General features: G+C 41.4%; 4 protein-coding genes across 10 annotated transcripts in view; 3 read left to right on the top strand and 1 right to left on the bottom strand.

The window, feature by feature from the left end:
- Positions 1-211: 211 nt before the first annotated feature.
- On the bottom strand, positions 212-4040 carry LOC311360233 (eukaryotic translation initiation factor 4E type 3-like). The gene is made up of 7 exons (XM_084480338.1): positions 3544-4040; positions 2322-2394; positions 1983-2077; positions 1298-1358; positions 1145-1211; positions 891-1046; positions 212-782 (listed from the first exon to the last, which is right to left on the bottom strand). Exons 1-7 carry the CDS (start codon positions 3711-3713, stop codon positions 736-738), a joined length of 669 nt encoding a protein of 222 aa, XP_084336464.1. The 5' UTR covers positions 3714-4040; the 3' UTR covers positions 212-735.
- An 88-nt stretch (positions 4041-4128) lies between these two features.
- Positions 4129-9245, top strand: LOC311359649 (serine/threonine-protein phosphatase 4 regulatory subunit 2-A-like). Of its 2 annotated transcripts, none has more exons than XM_084479714.1 (9): positions 4129-4227; positions 4523-4604; positions 4803-4973; positions 5450-5543; positions 5703-5740; positions 5916-5990; positions 6148-6273; positions 6767-7056; positions 7524-9245. In XM_084479714.1, the coding sequence occupies exons 1-9, from the start codon at positions 4194-4196 to the stop codon at positions 7796-7798; spliced, it is 1185 nt and encodes a 394-aa protein (XP_084335840.1). In that variant the 5' UTR covers positions 4129-4193; the 3' UTR covers positions 7799-9245. The 2 variants fall into 2 exon arrangements, with proteins under 2 accessions (XP_084335840.1, XP_084335839.1); XM_084479713.1 differs by having other exon boundaries at positions 6145-6273.
- A 1311-nt stretch (positions 9246-10556) lies between these two features.
- On the top strand, positions 10557-13294 carry LOC311359294 (ADP-ribose glycohydrolase OARD1-like). Of its 4 annotated transcripts, XM_084479289.1 has the most exons (7): positions 10557-10693; positions 10815-10889; positions 10991-11156; positions 11325-11383; positions 11818-11930; positions 12100-12273; positions 12747-13294. In XM_084479289.1, the coding sequence occupies exons 2-6, from the start codon at positions 10848-10850 to the stop codon at positions 12227-12229; spliced, it is 510 nt and encodes a 169-aa protein (XP_084335415.1). In that variant the 5' UTR covers positions 10557-10693; positions 10815-10847; the 3' UTR covers positions 12230-12273; positions 12747-13294. The 4 variants fall into 4 exon arrangements, with proteins under 4 accessions (XP_084335415.1, XP_084335414.1, XP_084335416.1 ...); XM_084479288.1 differs by lacking the exon at positions 12747-13294 and having other exon boundaries at positions 12100-12370; XM_084479290.1 differs by lacking the exon at positions 12747-13294 and having other exon boundaries at positions 10564-10693; positions 10765-10889; positions 12100-12370.
- Positions 13295-14310: 1016 nt separating this feature from the next.
- Positions 14311-14361, top strand: part of LOC311359293 (synaptotagmin-2-like) — a 55608-nt gene continuing 55557 nt past the window's right edge. For 2 of the 3 annotated variants that reach the window (XM_084479287.1, XM_084479285.1), the window contains exon 1: positions 14324-14361. This exon is cut by the window's right edge and continues 12 nt beyond it. The gene's annotated coding sequence lies outside the window, so the exon portion shown is untranslated. The other variant, XM_084479286.1, reaches the window with a different exon arrangement.

The raw sequence follows: 14361 nt of genomic DNA, 5'->3' as shown, positions 1-14361 counted from the left end.
CACACACACACACACACACACACACACACACACACACACACACACATCTTAAACAACTGTCTCTGTGTATCCTGAAACTCGCATATATTTCTTAGCAGCTAAACATGATTTAGATTTAGGCTCATGTTTAGTTATTGCAAACACAGTACAATCTATTCACTTGTGTATGTACTAATGTAAATGTACTAAGAAAGAATGTGCAATCTTCAACCATGCTTTTACAAATATAATTTTCTACTGCAACAGATACAGCATCCTTTATGCTTCCATGTACAAAATACAAAAAAAACAACAATCATATTAAAAGCCATATATTGCATTCACTAGTTAAATCTCTCTTTAAATAAACAATTTGTAGATTAAAAATGAGATGTTTAACAAGATATAACTTTGTCGCAGCAGGTCAGCAAACGTATTAAAAATATGCTTTCATACATCTACAAAAGTCTTGACATACAACTACAGCATGTTTACAGTTTTGAAAAAGTCAGCAATTTAAAAACCATTATCCTTTCTGTACTAGCAAAAGTTGAAGGACAACCCAGTTTCATTGAGAAATCTATTCATACCTGAAAGCTATGAAAAAACAGATTACGAATGATCACTGCATTACACTGCATTACCTGACCAGTTGAATATATAACGACCAACTCGACAGGTTTGAGAATTGAAACAGAGAAACTGTAACCATACACAAGATGCAACAAGGGTTTTTAAAGTGTGTGCAAAATGTTGCTAATGTCTTGATCGTCCCCCTTCGAAGGCATGATGCTCCTGATGGGCTGCAATACACAACACAAAGGTCAACATTTAATTTCAAACAACAACATATTTAGGAGTCCTTGCTATATAATACTTGATTATAAATGTAAAAATTGGTAAATACTCACGTTTGTAAAATACTGCTTTGAAAGCTATCTGTGGAAGGAGCTCATGGATCCGTCCCAAGATGTTAGCTTCAGTAGCACGAGAGGCGTTTCCATTCCACACCTGAATTACGTCTTCTCTGTCTCTCATGCTGACGCTCACTCCAACAACTTCATCCCCTGCAAAAAATGATTAAACTTTTCAGATATATCACCTAACATCAGTTCATTGTTACAAAGGTTACAAAGGTTCTTTCAAAACTACTATTTCACACTACCTGATGCGCAGTGATCACTGAATTGCTCTCCGATGGTAGCCAACAACAACTCCTTCCATACAGCAGACTGCAAAACAGTGGACAAAACTGTCACGACTAGAAAACAACACGACTCAGTACAAAGCTAGGTAAACAACACGACACCAGACTCACTGTGAATTCTTTTGGCACTTTCATTTTCCAGACCCCACCCTTGGCATTGCTTTCTTCCTCCCTTCATGGAAAAGCACAATGCATATAAAATACAGCATTCATTCAAAATATCTCATTATTTTAATAATTATCCAAAGCCTGCTGTTGTCATCACACGGGGTCATTGGGGCCATGGTGCCTTCAATGAATTAAATGTCCGGAGCTCCTAGCCATCGCTGATGTTATTCCATATGTGAGTTGTGAGTCTTCTACACCCTAGGCATTATGGTAGACTGCTTCACTGGTGGACTCTGGTGGACACAGGTTTCAAACTATTTTTATGTATTGCCTATACGCTAACGCTACCACTAACATTAAGAGTGAGATAATGTCTGCCTTGCTACTTATTCTTGCATTTGTATGGTCGGTTGAATAATTAAGTAACATTATAATCGCAAAGGCTATACCCAAAGCTTCACAAGGATTGATTACCTACTGCTAATACGTCCCATGTGTCACAGATTGTTTGTAATGGCCAAACCACCATTAAGAATGAATGATATCCACAACTGCCTGCTCTTGTAATGAAATGTGCACTGGCTACACAAATCCAACTGGCTGTATGGTGTTGTATCGTCACTCTAGGTATGGCTTAATGACACATGGTATGTCTTGAATGTGATAATAAGGCTACAGTATGGCTCACCAGAGTGGTCTGCATTCCCCCCTCATCAGATGATAGGTGCACCTCAGGGGCAGGCTGGAAACCCCTGGTATGTTGTTATACACTCTCCAGAAGTTCTGAGTGACAACACACAAGTACACACAAAACAAATTTGTATTGATCAATGTTGATCTATGCACAATAAGCCGATACGATCCCTACATATGATCACAATAAAGTTGGTATTGATCACTAATGAAGGACACATGACGTTGTGAACATGAATTAACCTGTCCAGGGCTTCAAAGAGGAACCTTAATATTTTTATTTATTTTAAAATCATACACGTATCCATAATAAACAGGCACAAATTGTACTCACTTGGACAGTCTCTACTGTGTAGATTTTTTTCAAGTTTGATTCACATTCAGCTGCAGTGGTTCCAGGGAGAGATCTGACAATTCAGTGAAAGTTGACTTTATCATATAACAACATAGAAGAGCGCACAGACACACACAGCCTCACTACTCTTAATAGGGAAACCTTTAAATGTTTTGTCTCATTGTTAACCACAACAACAACATCCATGACTCATATTGGGAACGGTGACTTCCTGCTAGTTTACAGTCTCTCTTTTGAAACTTTCGCTGTTGTGTTCAACTTTAGCCCACATTTGGTTGCAGTTTGAATATAGCACTATGGTTTGTTATGCAACATAAAGAATTATACCAAATGTATTTTACTTATCTAAGATATGTTTTGTAAATTAAATTAAAATATGTCATGCAACAACATTTTTGTCAACAATTTGGTCATTTGCATTTCTTTGGTTTATTTTTGGTAAATAATTTGTCCATACACTTACAAGATGTGATATGATATGTAATATCTGATTTACACTGTATGATTATGGTATATAATATGGTTTTATAAGTATGTACTGTACACACTACTTATCTATATTAGGAATAAAGAAAATGGCATCCCCATTGCTTTATTTCCTTTGATGTATTGTTTGTTCAACTCTCATGACGTTATGGGGGCAGGTTAGGATTAGAGTCAATGCTCTGTAAATGAACACCATTGACCCAGTTTTATTGCGCCACCCTCCAGTGTACAAAAGCGCGTGCGCGCACACACACACACACACACACACACACACACACACACACACACACACACACACACACACACACACACACACACACACACACACACACACCATTAACTCCATCAGGTTATTATTAGAGATGGACAAGATGTCAATTTGAACGAAAACAACATTTTAGAATCACAATAATATGCCTTATAATAGGCCTAATAATATAATAACAACAACAATAATAACATACATATTTGACCAACACTCTAGTATCTATATGTATATATAATAATCCATAAATTTGGCAACCCCATAGTATCTATATGTATTCAATGTATTCATTCAGTTGTAAACTAACTTAAATCTCAGGAAAGTTAAAGAAAGCAGCTCGACATCTTTGGCATTGATCTGGGCCATTCGTCTTTGTTGAACACAAAAGCCTCCATATATTCTTCACTGTGCGGGATAGGATGTTGCTTCAATCCCAAACCCTGAACGTACCTGTCCAGCCAGAAAGTCCAAGGTGAATGCAGAGGCAGTGTGTTGTCGTTGCTATTCGCAATGTTTTCCAAATCTTTTCCGTCGATTTGAATATTGTGATCTTGAGAAGTGAGCAGGTTTGGACCTGACGTGCTCAGTTGCAATGTGGTTGCAGCCACTGGTACTGCCATTTTTTTTTTTAACAAACCGAATCCGGTATAATGAAGGGTGTAAAAGCGAGGCGATCTTGTTGTTATTGTTTTCCCTTCGCTTAACCGGTGCTATTGACTGTGAGGTCGGTGGCTAATTGATACAGCTGCTGACTCATTGGCCGGGTCTCCGCCGTCACAACACATGACGCCCACCGTCTGCGGTACGACGCCGCAGCGCACACGCTCCATGCATGGGTGCTGGATTCAAACGTCACATCAAACTGAATTTACGTGATTTCGATCAAAATTATGTAATATAAATGTATTTAGAATACACTGTGTGCATAAGGAGTACCAAATATGAGTATGTTTGTGTTTTAAAATGACTTGCGCGACGCCACTCTGTGTTTTGGTCAGCTGGATCCTGGCGCGCATGCGCTGTCACAGCAGCAAGCAACAACTACCAGTTTAGTTGTGGTTGCTACTACCGCTAGCTAGTTGTCGCTTCTGGATACTACTATGGAGATTGATGCAATACTGGAAGCGTTCAGAGGTCAATTTATAATGATTTGGATGAATACACCACTAGAGAAATAATTGCATGATTTATTACGAGTTCCTCAGGCAAATGTGTGTTGTTGAGTGAGATTGGCGCAGGTCGCCAGCGTCTAGTGGTGAGAGGACGTATAGGAAAGTACAGCGTGTTTAATAACAAGTGAACGGAGCTCTTGGCTGGGTATTGTTTGAATGACTTAATGCAGCGCTGTTTGGGTAACATATACAAGTGCATTTGCGTCAAATTAAGATTTCACTGTTTCATGTGTTTGTGTTTACATTTACATTTGCAGACTTTGAGAAGAAAGAGACCAAAGAGTCCTGTCCAATTTTAGAGCAACTCCTTATTGATGTCGCGAAGACCGGGGAAACGTTGTAAGTGACACTGCCAAATACTGGGATGTATGAAGATGATATATGTATTTGTTTTATTTAGAATTTCATGCATATTTTGCATTTGTATTATTAGGGGGGAAAGCACACTAATTATTATTATCATACGTATTCCTTGTAATTGTTATGCTTGACAAACATTAATACTAATGTTTGCATTCTATTTCCTTTGTTTTCCAGCATCCCCTGGTCAAAGTTCAAAACATATTTTCTGTTCAAGATGGAAAACGTTATGGATGACTTCCATGCCTCTTCCCCTGAACAGAGAGGGTCACCTAATCCAAATGTAGTCTATGTCCCCTTTGACGCGATGAAGGAGAGGATTGTGAAAATAGTCGATGGCTACAGTGGGTGAGTGAAGCATTGTTGGTTTAACCATGAGATTTGAACCATGTCTGTTTCAAAGCTGAAGGTTACGCAAGCAATCTCATTCAGGCTCTACAAATAAACTCAACATGACTTGTTAGGACACACTTAAACCCTAGATTTCCCGTTCTGTCTAGCACATCACATGGTATCCGTGGTTACGGGTCAAATGCATCTGTGGTTGGAAAGCATTGTTGTCATTGTTAACGGGTTATTTAGCCATTAGGCCAGAGAAGTGGTGGAGGATAGCTGCTCGTTCAGCTGCAGTGATGTAACAGTTGGCTGGGTTCCAGGCAGGGCTTTAGCGTGACCCATATATACCTTAGCCTAGCACAGTATGGGCTGAGATTGAGATGTGGGCAATCTGTCAAATTCACAAGCTTATCCATGATAGAAAAATATATGTATGTTCATACCGTTTATGTATGGATGTAAACACATGTCATGTTTTTTTCTTTCAGTGTTCCCTTCACCATTCAGCGTCTGTGTGAGCTGGTCACAGACCCCACAAGAAACTACTCAGGAACAGAGAAGTTCCTCAGGGGTGTGGAGAAGGTGAGCGGTTAGTTTGAATCACTCACTACTTACTCAAATAAAACATGTACACAGTCTTGAACAATGCACCTTATGGACAAGGGGTGTTTATTAAGGTAGTAGAATGAAATGAATGAAAATATACTTTTTCCTAATTGTATTTCTGTGTGTATATTTCAGAATGTGATGGTGGTGAGCTGTGTCCGCCCTCCATTGGAGTAAGTAAATAAACAACAAAGCTGCTTAGCTATTGATCCCCTAGGGATTTTTATAGAGCTGCTTCAAATGCAGCCCCCTCCAAAATCAATAACTAATTGCAATTGGGGACATTTGGGACGAGGCCTAGAAAGGATGAATAAAACCGCTGATAACCAAAGTTTTCTTGTTTTCAAGGAAAAACGGGCAAGCTACTGTAAACCGAATGAATGGAGGGCCGTCCCCCGACAGCTCCTCAGTGCGTTCAGACAGGTGGGAGTTCAGTCCTTGTCAAAGGTGGAACCATGTTATGCTTTCTCCTCTTCGTCATTATTATCCAATATTTGTTGAGTATTTGCAGTTTGGATTTCACCCTTCATGGTTGTGGATTTATCTTTTGTTTTGTATTTTGTTGTTGTGGTTTCAGCAGTTTGAATGGCCCAGTAGTCCCACCAAAGCCATTGACCATTTCATTTTCTACAAACGGCCTTCCGAGCGCTGTGGTCAGCAGGGAGAGAAGACCACCACCAGAGGATGGGACAGAGTGCCACAGCAGGTAATCCAATGGGGCTGGAAATGATACAAATCAGATATCAATGTATATCAAGGTATAAATATCTTTGTGTATATTTGTAAGTATATATGATATAATTTACATTTTTAAATAAATGTACATGTATAAATATCTTTGTGTATATTTTTTGATATGTATACAAAAGAATGAGGGGGCAGCTGGATGGCAGACCCTAGCTCGTGCTCCACTCCAACCGGCTGCCCAGTCTCTATCCGTTGTCCTGTGCACAAAAAAGCCCATCAAATATACACAAAATATATATGCATATAGCTTTCCTACATCATGTTCAGCAGGAAGGTACCGTCGGGTTGCTAAAGCAACACACCCGGCGGCTGCGGTTACTTTCCGTTGAAACACATCCAACACATGAAAGGGAACAACTAGGGCAGGGTCAGGCACACCGACACCGCAGTCGTCACAGCGTGGGACGGCACAGAGGGAACCAATGCATTGTTGATGGCGTGTTCCTGTGCAGTGGCTCCATGGCCCCTGAGGGGGAGGGGAGTCCACGGAGCAGACCCCGGGAGAAGAGCCAGCGCTGGGGGGCGGAGGACCGCGGTGACAGACCCCTTGAGGAGGTCAAGAGGCTCAAGGTGGAGCGCCGCGAAGAGGAGGACGAGGCGGGCGGCGAGGGTGGGCGGAGGGCGTCGCCCACTCAGACGGGGTCCGGGGTCGTCGTGGAGACGCAGGAGTCCCCCCGGGGCACTGGCAACATGGTCGAGAAAGCTGCGTCTGCAGGAGCAGCCGCCTCCTCTGGATGTCCGGGTAGGCAGGAAGTAATGATGCAGGTTATGGTGTTGTTGAATTATCTTATTTATAGTAGTTAAATCATTTCATTAATATAAAAGCACATGAAGTTGCTACTGTGGCAACACATTACAAGGAGGGTAATGATTTATTAAACATCAATTAACATTACTTGTTATGCAGTTATAAGCATTAACAGTTAGTTAACAATTAACTAATGATTTAGTAATCATTTACTAATGTGTGTTCAATCATGTTAACTAAGGTATTTATGTAGACATTTAATTATAGTATAAATAAATACAAATACAAATACAAATATATAATGATGCTTATTACTGCATTAACTCATGTTAATTAATGGTTAATTAATGTACCCTTATTGTTAAGTGTTACCTTTTTGTTTGTATGAACAATGTCTCTTAATTGATCTCCTTAATAACGTAACCATGTAGTAACCATGCGTTCTCCACTCTGCTCCTCAGAGCTGGGCAGCCCTCCATCTCCACCTTCTAATAGGCCTGAGGAGTCTTCAGACAGCGAGTGCGACCTGGACCCTGACCTTACTCTGCAAACTGACATGACCATGGACCAATCAGAGCAGCTTGATCCCTCAGGGGCATGTCAGAACCCAGAAGGTCAGGACAATGGGGATGGCAGCAGTGATGGTGCTGCTAGCATCAATGATAACAAACCACCACTCTCATCTGCCTGTAGTACAGCTGACCTGCCTACAGAGGGTGCTGCAGAGTCCAAATGATCTTGAGGAAAAACGATCAGGCTCAGCTTAGTTTACACTGTATGATACGCATCAAAGATGTGGGTTCTGCACTAGTCACAGGAGAGACTGGATCTAAATTGTTTGTAAAACTCAGGTCCGAAATATGCTTAAAGCAGGTGTCTTCATGTGGTGTTGGAAATTCAGTAATGGTAACGACTGTTGCATAACGATAACGACTGTTGCATGCATAAACTGGAACACATTTAAATATATTTAAAATATTTTTTATTGTCTGTAGTATTTGTATATCACAAACAACCTCAACTGTGCTTAAAGCCACCATTTCTTACATCAATTTATTTAAATAACATATTGGTTGGTTTATCATAGAAATCATTTTGTACCACAATAACCACCAAAATTTTTGATCCTAGAATGATATTTTAATGACCGATAGGCATTTATACCTTATCTTCGTTTTGCACTATGCAATCAATTGAGCCCTTAAAATATATAATGTGGGAAAATATAGTGTGCAGTTAACTTTCATGAAGTATTGATCAGTTTCATTATTTCAAACTTAGATTATGAAGTCTGACCTTAGTGATAACATTATAAATCTGGAATTTGTATACTTTTTTTTTTACAAACTATTCCACTGCCTTATAATAACTTAATAAGGTGGATATTGAATGGTTGAGTTGTCATGGTTTTCAAAAAGACAATAAATGATCATGTGTTGAAGTGTGGTGCATAATTTACTCAAAGTAATGCATTTTTCTTATTTTTTTCCCCTCCTTTTAATAAAGATGTTTTTATCTGAGTTAGACATAAGTGTAGAAGATTGGGACAGCTAAGCCTTTGAGTATTTGTTGTAGACGAATGAGCATTCTGAAATTGAGAGGACCCTTCATGTCTACTTAGAAGCATGCATATATGATACCCTTGATTCATTGGAAACGCAAAAAAACATTTCTGTTTCTGTTCTGAGTTATGAATCATTTTAATCATAGTGGAGTCCTCAGACTGCTGAGACACTTGGAGGCTAAGATTAGCGTGTGTTGTTGTCTGTGTCCCTACAAGGCCTGCGTCAGCAGCTTTACAAGCTGTGAGGAGGGTGAGGGTTTAATCTGCAAACTCACTTACCCAAAGTCCAGTGTCTAAAGATATCCAAAATGAGACTGAACAAGTTTGTTTTTGTTAATGACCACGACATGACCAACTATGATTACCAGCACTGGTCAATATTGTTGTATTCTTATTATTTTGATTATAATGGTTAAAAACAATTTAACTTCTCATTTGTTTTAGTTAGTCATAAGAGCTTTATTGGTGTGATGGACAACAAGGAGGCCGCTGATTACATTGAAAATGTGTTCCAAGCTTTTGACAGAAATGGAGTAAGCATATTTGTTTTTAAGGAATAATAATGGTATTAACTGGAAAATCAACCTGTTTACTCTGATGTTTCTCAGTTCATCACCTATTTCATTATGATCCACTCATCACCCATTTCAATAAAAGAGATTACAGTGTTGTGAAACCTTCATCTTTAAATTGTTTCCCTTTCTTTTGGCATAATAAGGACAACACCATTGACTTCCTAGACAGTGGCAGCATCTTGAGGAGCAAGTTGGAGCACAAGCTAAAATTGACATTTAAATGTACAGCAAAGATGGTTCCAGCTGCATCGACAAAACAACTTCAAATTGTTGATGAAATGTTTGGAAGAGTAGTACAATTTATTGACTGCTACTACCCCTGCCCATACAATGACAATAATATATGAAGCTATACAATGTCAAGAGAGAAGTGAGAAGGCTGAAGAAGGCCTGCCACAGGGAACTGGATTAAGAGAGTAACCCTTAACCCCGACCAGATCAATAGATTAACGTTTGTGCGCATAAGCACGAAATCGCATGATACCAGGTTGGGTGGACAAGACCTCTGAGCTGGTGGATGAGATGAGCCTTTTGGCTCCACATGTTTTCTGTGATTGTGTGTGTGTGTGTGTGTGTGTTCTGAACATTCTGTAGTTGTGTCTGAGTGTGTTTTGTGATTGTGTCATTTTCTCTAAGCAATTTTCGATGCTCTCAATTGAAATGCCGGCTCTATTTTTAGGTTTAGCTGTTGTATCAAAGTAAAAAATTCTCACTCACTGCCATATGGTTAATGTGTCTCTTGCCCCATATCAGGGAGCTCTCTCTGGATGCGTTCATGGACCGAGCTGGGAGGGATAAGTGGGTCATGAAGATGCTACAGGTGGACCTGAAACTCAAGGACTGGATGCAGGAATGACAATGCAGCGCTGACTTTAAGTCTGGTATCCAAATGATCCTTATTTACCTAGCTTCTAAAACATAAAGTACCTTCATACCTTCATATAATATAACCTCATTTATCCACTTTAATCATGTTAATGTTGCATAAAATAGCCTATACATTTTTGTTGTGCAATATTTGATTGTATTTTTATTATTTATTATATATGTATTTAATTGCTTGCAGTATCTCATGTGTTTTTACATACAAGTAAATCAATTGAATGCTAACATAATTATATGCATATATTGTACGACAATGAAGCTATCTATGAATTTTATAAGAATGATATTTTTTGTTAATTTTGTAACGTAAATAAACACAAATGTATAGCCTGCGCTTTCTATTCACGTTCCTTCTGAAGGATTTCTGAAATATCCTATCCCATCATTAACAGAGGGATGGCAGTATTTCACCCAAACATGATTAGGAGACTTTCATATTCATATCAAAGAAGAAAAATGTCAATAAGGAAGTCATATCGAAACCGAAACAGTCTACTCTGCATGCTCTGAGGAGGACTGTTATTCCTAAAGTTGTTTCAGTCCATTGAAACGCGAACATATACTCATTTGAATGTGCGGCAAAACCATCCAAAGACCAAGACTGATTGTAAGTTACTGCAAACACGAACGGAGTACATGGTCATGTATAATGTATAACATTTAAGGTTTCGCTTTAAGGTTTAACTTTAGAAGAGTGCACTCCTTCCTCCTCACCCCACACCCTCCAGCCTGTCCTGAAAGCATCACTGATTCCAATCTAAATGTCATCCGAAGTTGAAAATCCGAGCTCTGACACACCGGAAGTAAGCAGTATCAACCTAAACGTGTGCCCGACACATAGGATGGCTGTTGCGTGGTGTTAGCTTATGGTATAAATATACCGTCTATTATTATTAATTTGCAGTCCGCAGAAGAGCGATGCACCGTGAGCCATGTGAGCGGGGACCTGTTCTCCAGTCCCGTGGACGAGGCGCTGGCTCACTGCATCAGTGAGGACTGCCGCATGGGGGCAGGCATCGCCGTCCTGTTCAAGAAGAAGTTCAACGGGGTGGAGGAACTGAAGGCACAGAGTGAGTCACGTCCGTATAAAACATTCATCGCCTGATGGGTTGGGTTCCACCCAACAAGAAGACTTTTGTTTTAGGAGTAGCAAAGTGCTAGTCCCCATTGGCTACTATCTTGCAAATTTTATGTTTTTCGGGACTGGACATAATGTTGTTGGTTTTTTACCTCTGCAGAAAAAACCCCAGGGCAATGTGCTGTACTGAAAAGAGGCAGACGATATGTATACTATTTGGTAAATGTTAAATGTTCAATTACTGTTTCTATGATGTGAAGTCCCCTTTAAAGATGCTGTAGGTAAGATTTAAGATATGCTATATGAGTGTAATTTGTTAGAAATGGCCTAGCCATCTATCAGCTATAAGTGAGTGAGATGCACTGCGAGAATATCTATTTCAGCACCTGCCCCTGTATGTGGCAGGTGATTTTAGACTGCTCTCTTCTCTGATTGGTTAATATATTTAAACTTCCCTGTCAATCACAGGTGTGTGAAATGCCAGCCATCTCCATGGAGCTTTTCTGGTTGTTATATTTCCAAATCTCGCTCTTGTGCTCTCTCTTTACAACTCTCAAATCGTACCTACAGCACCTTTTAATATGTATTACTAATACTAGAAGTATAAAAAGTATTTGGTGACAATAATACATTTCATTCCTGTTCTGTTTCAGATCACAAAGAGAAAGGCAAGCGACAAACCAACCTATGAAAACCTTAGACACAGTCTGGTGGACATGAGGACCCAGTGTACCTCGAAAGGAGTCACCAGGATATCGATGCCACGGTTCGCATAGTGATAACTCAGAACAATCCCACAAACATATAGGCCTATATATAGTATCTTTCTACACCACCTACCTGTATCTGTCTACACTTAATAAACCATTGACAATGATGAATGGCCGTATTATTGAGATGTATTCAAATGTACTTGTATCTCTTTCATCTAATAGGATTGGCTGTGGCCTCGATCGACTGAAATGGGAAAGTGTGTCTGAGATGCTGGAAGAGGTTTTCAAACACACTGATATCTCTATCACAGTCTACAGCCTTCCGACCACTACAGTGAAACGACATCTGTAGGAACGAACGAGGACAGCTCTTTCAGACCATGGGACAGATTGATGGTGATTTTTGCTGGACCGTGCACTTCAGTGTTTAATTCCCCACCCTGGGGCGACCTTATGCTATGAAATAAAGACAACATTATTGTTTTGGATATGATGATGCCTTATGACCTCTGAACTTTGTGTAACAGCCACTCTTTACTTCTTCTCAATGCGTATTCTGAGAAATCTGCATAATGTAATACATTTCTTTGAATACATTACAAACGTTTACTTTTATTGTTCCGAATTGGAGTAATCCTGAGCTTCCTAACACAAGTTGCATTGATTCAGCAATGAAGTTGCACATCATATAAAACAAAAGTATGATCATCTTTGGCTTCATGTTTGTCTATGGACTAGCCGGTCGGTGTGTTTACATTGGCCTCTACCGGCACCCCCGAACTTCCTGCATAGCCGGTGTCGCGGGTGCAGATGGTACTGCTATTGTGTGAGGGATTATTGATCTCCTGGTGTATTGTGCTTCGGTGAAGGGCTGAGGCACAATGGAGGCGCTGGAGGCAGCAGATGTAAGGGAGGAAATGAGCGGTGAATCTGACACCACACAGTCAAACCCACACATCCACTCCCCGGTGGAGGACCTCCGTCAGGCAGCAGCAGCAGCGGCAGCCGTCTACACTGTGAGTGGACCGTCGAGAGAGGACCCTACAGGGCTGATATACGGCAATGTATTCCTGCTATACTTGGAAGTATGATGGCATAAATATGCCTGTTTTAAATGTACACCCAGACCAGTCCAATTGGATTATGATGTTCAATTTCGACAGCAGGTTCCCCCCCGTGTGCCCGTGTCTCGGTTTAATTATCATAAACAATGGCGGGGCTGGAGGAGGGCGATGGCGGGAGTGTGTGCAGCCCTGGGCCCCGCCCCGTCCCCATGCCTTCCCCCCGGGGCTCCTTCAATAATTCATGAGGAGGAGACATTAGGGGCTGTGTGCACTGCGGCGGGCTCCCTCCACTCTGCCCCTCCGCGTATCCCTGGCTGGCTGGGAGACTGTACTCAGGCATCACTGCATCCAAACCCCCTCCCTTCCCTCCCCTCTCCTCTTCCTCCTCCTGCTCCCTTTCTCCCATCCCATCCCCCCCCCTCCCTGTCCTATTCCATGCCTGGCAATTAGACTGCACACTGCAGCACAGCCACCGAGCCGCTCTGCGTGAGCCGCGGTTCTGCTGTTGTTTAGATGCATTGCTATAAGGTTCTCGCCTCATCCAGCTGGGTCCCGTTGGCCACTGCAGCCAGCTGGGGAGCAGGGCTGGCCCGGTTCTCCTCAATACTCGCTCTCTTCTTCTCTCTAGCTATTTTTTTTTGCCGTCGTCTTCATGCAGAATGTTGCTCGTGCTGCTGCAGTTCATTGATTATTTCTTCTGAGGCTCTGCCTCTGTCCCATTCTCTCTCTCTCTCTCTCTCTCTCTCTCTCTCTCTCTCTCTCTCTCTCTCTCGCGCTCTCTCCCTCTTTCTCATTCTGTCCTACATGCTCCTCCTCTCTCCTCTCTCCTCTCTCCATCCCCCATTCCCTTTTTTTCTGCATGTGCGCTGCGTATGAATTTGCAGAGCTCAGCATTCTCCTCCACGGGCACTTAGGGGGAAAAATAAAAAATAAAGGCAGAAAGGAGGTGGGCGGGAGGGGTCCTGGTGCACCATATAACCGCCGCCTTCCAATTAGAGCAGAGAGCTTATGTTATTGAAGAGCAGCCTGGCCAATGAGGAGGCAGCGCACCAGGAGACAGCAGGGAGAGAAGCAGCAGAGCGAGTGGGCAAGAGGAGGGAAAAAAAGCTGCAGCGTGTGAGTGTGTGTAGTTTTTTTTCATCCCTCCCCCTGAACAGATCTTTATCAATTTAGGTACTACTGCACTTGGGCTTGCGTTGAGCGCGTGTCGGCACAAGTATCAGGTCAACGGCAAGGCAGGATCAAGGTGTGTCCAGTCAGTGGGCTGTGGGGAAGAGTCCTGACTTGATTTAATTCTAAAGCTGGGAGTAGGAAGAGAAAGTGAAAGACAGATTGATTGATTTTTCTCTTTATCTCAAAGTGTCTGGGAGCCTTTTGAAGACGCGTGGGTCGGAGGAGCCCGACAGAGTCCTGTGGACAA

Source organism: Micromesistius poutassou (genome assembly GCF_964030765.1).
Source record: "Micromesistius poutassou genome assembly, chromosome: 15".
NCBI lineage: Eukaryota > Metazoa > Chordata > Actinopteri > Gadiformes > Gadidae > Micromesistius > Micromesistius poutassou.
This window is presented reverse-complemented; position numbering and strand designations above follow the sequence as displayed.

Bases quoted from the DNA above. Each gene is read 5' to 3' on its own strand.
- LOC311360233 (XM_084480338.1), bottom strand. From the start codon at position 3,713: ATGGCAGTACCAGTGGCTGCAACCACATTGCAACTGAGCACGTCAGGT. The intron at 1,359-1,982 runs GTGAGCCATACT...TTTTCCATGAAG, and splicing joins GGGGAATGCAGACCACTCTG to GGAGGAAGAAAGCAATGCCA. The intron at 783-890 runs GTGAGTATTTAC...TGTGTATTGCAG, and splicing joins CAAAGCAGTATTTTACAAAC to CCCATCAGGAGCATCATGCC.
- LOC311359649 (XM_084479713.1), top strand. From the start codon at position 4,194: ATGGAGATTGATGCAATACTGGAAGCGTTCAGAG. The intron at 4,605-4,802 runs GTAAGTGACACT...TTTGTTTTCCAG, and splicing joins GCGAAGACCGGGGAAACGTT to CATCCCCTGGTCAAAGTTCA. The intron at 7,057-7,523 runs GTAGGCAGGAAG...TCTGCTCCTCAG, and splicing joins CGCCTCCTCTGGATGTCCGG to AGCTGGGCAGCCCTCCATCT.
- LOC311359294 (XM_084479289.1), top strand. From the start codon at position 10,848: ATGTCATCCGAAGTTGAAAATCCGAGCTCTGACACACCGGAA. The intron at 11,157-11,324 runs GTGAGTCACGTC...TTACCTCTGCAG, and splicing joins GGAGGAACTGAAGGCACAGA to AAAAAACCCCAGGGCAATGT. The intron at 11,384-11,817 runs GTAAATGTTAAA...GTTCTGTTTCAG, and splicing joins GACGATATGTATACTATTTG to ATCACAAAGAGAAAGGCAAG.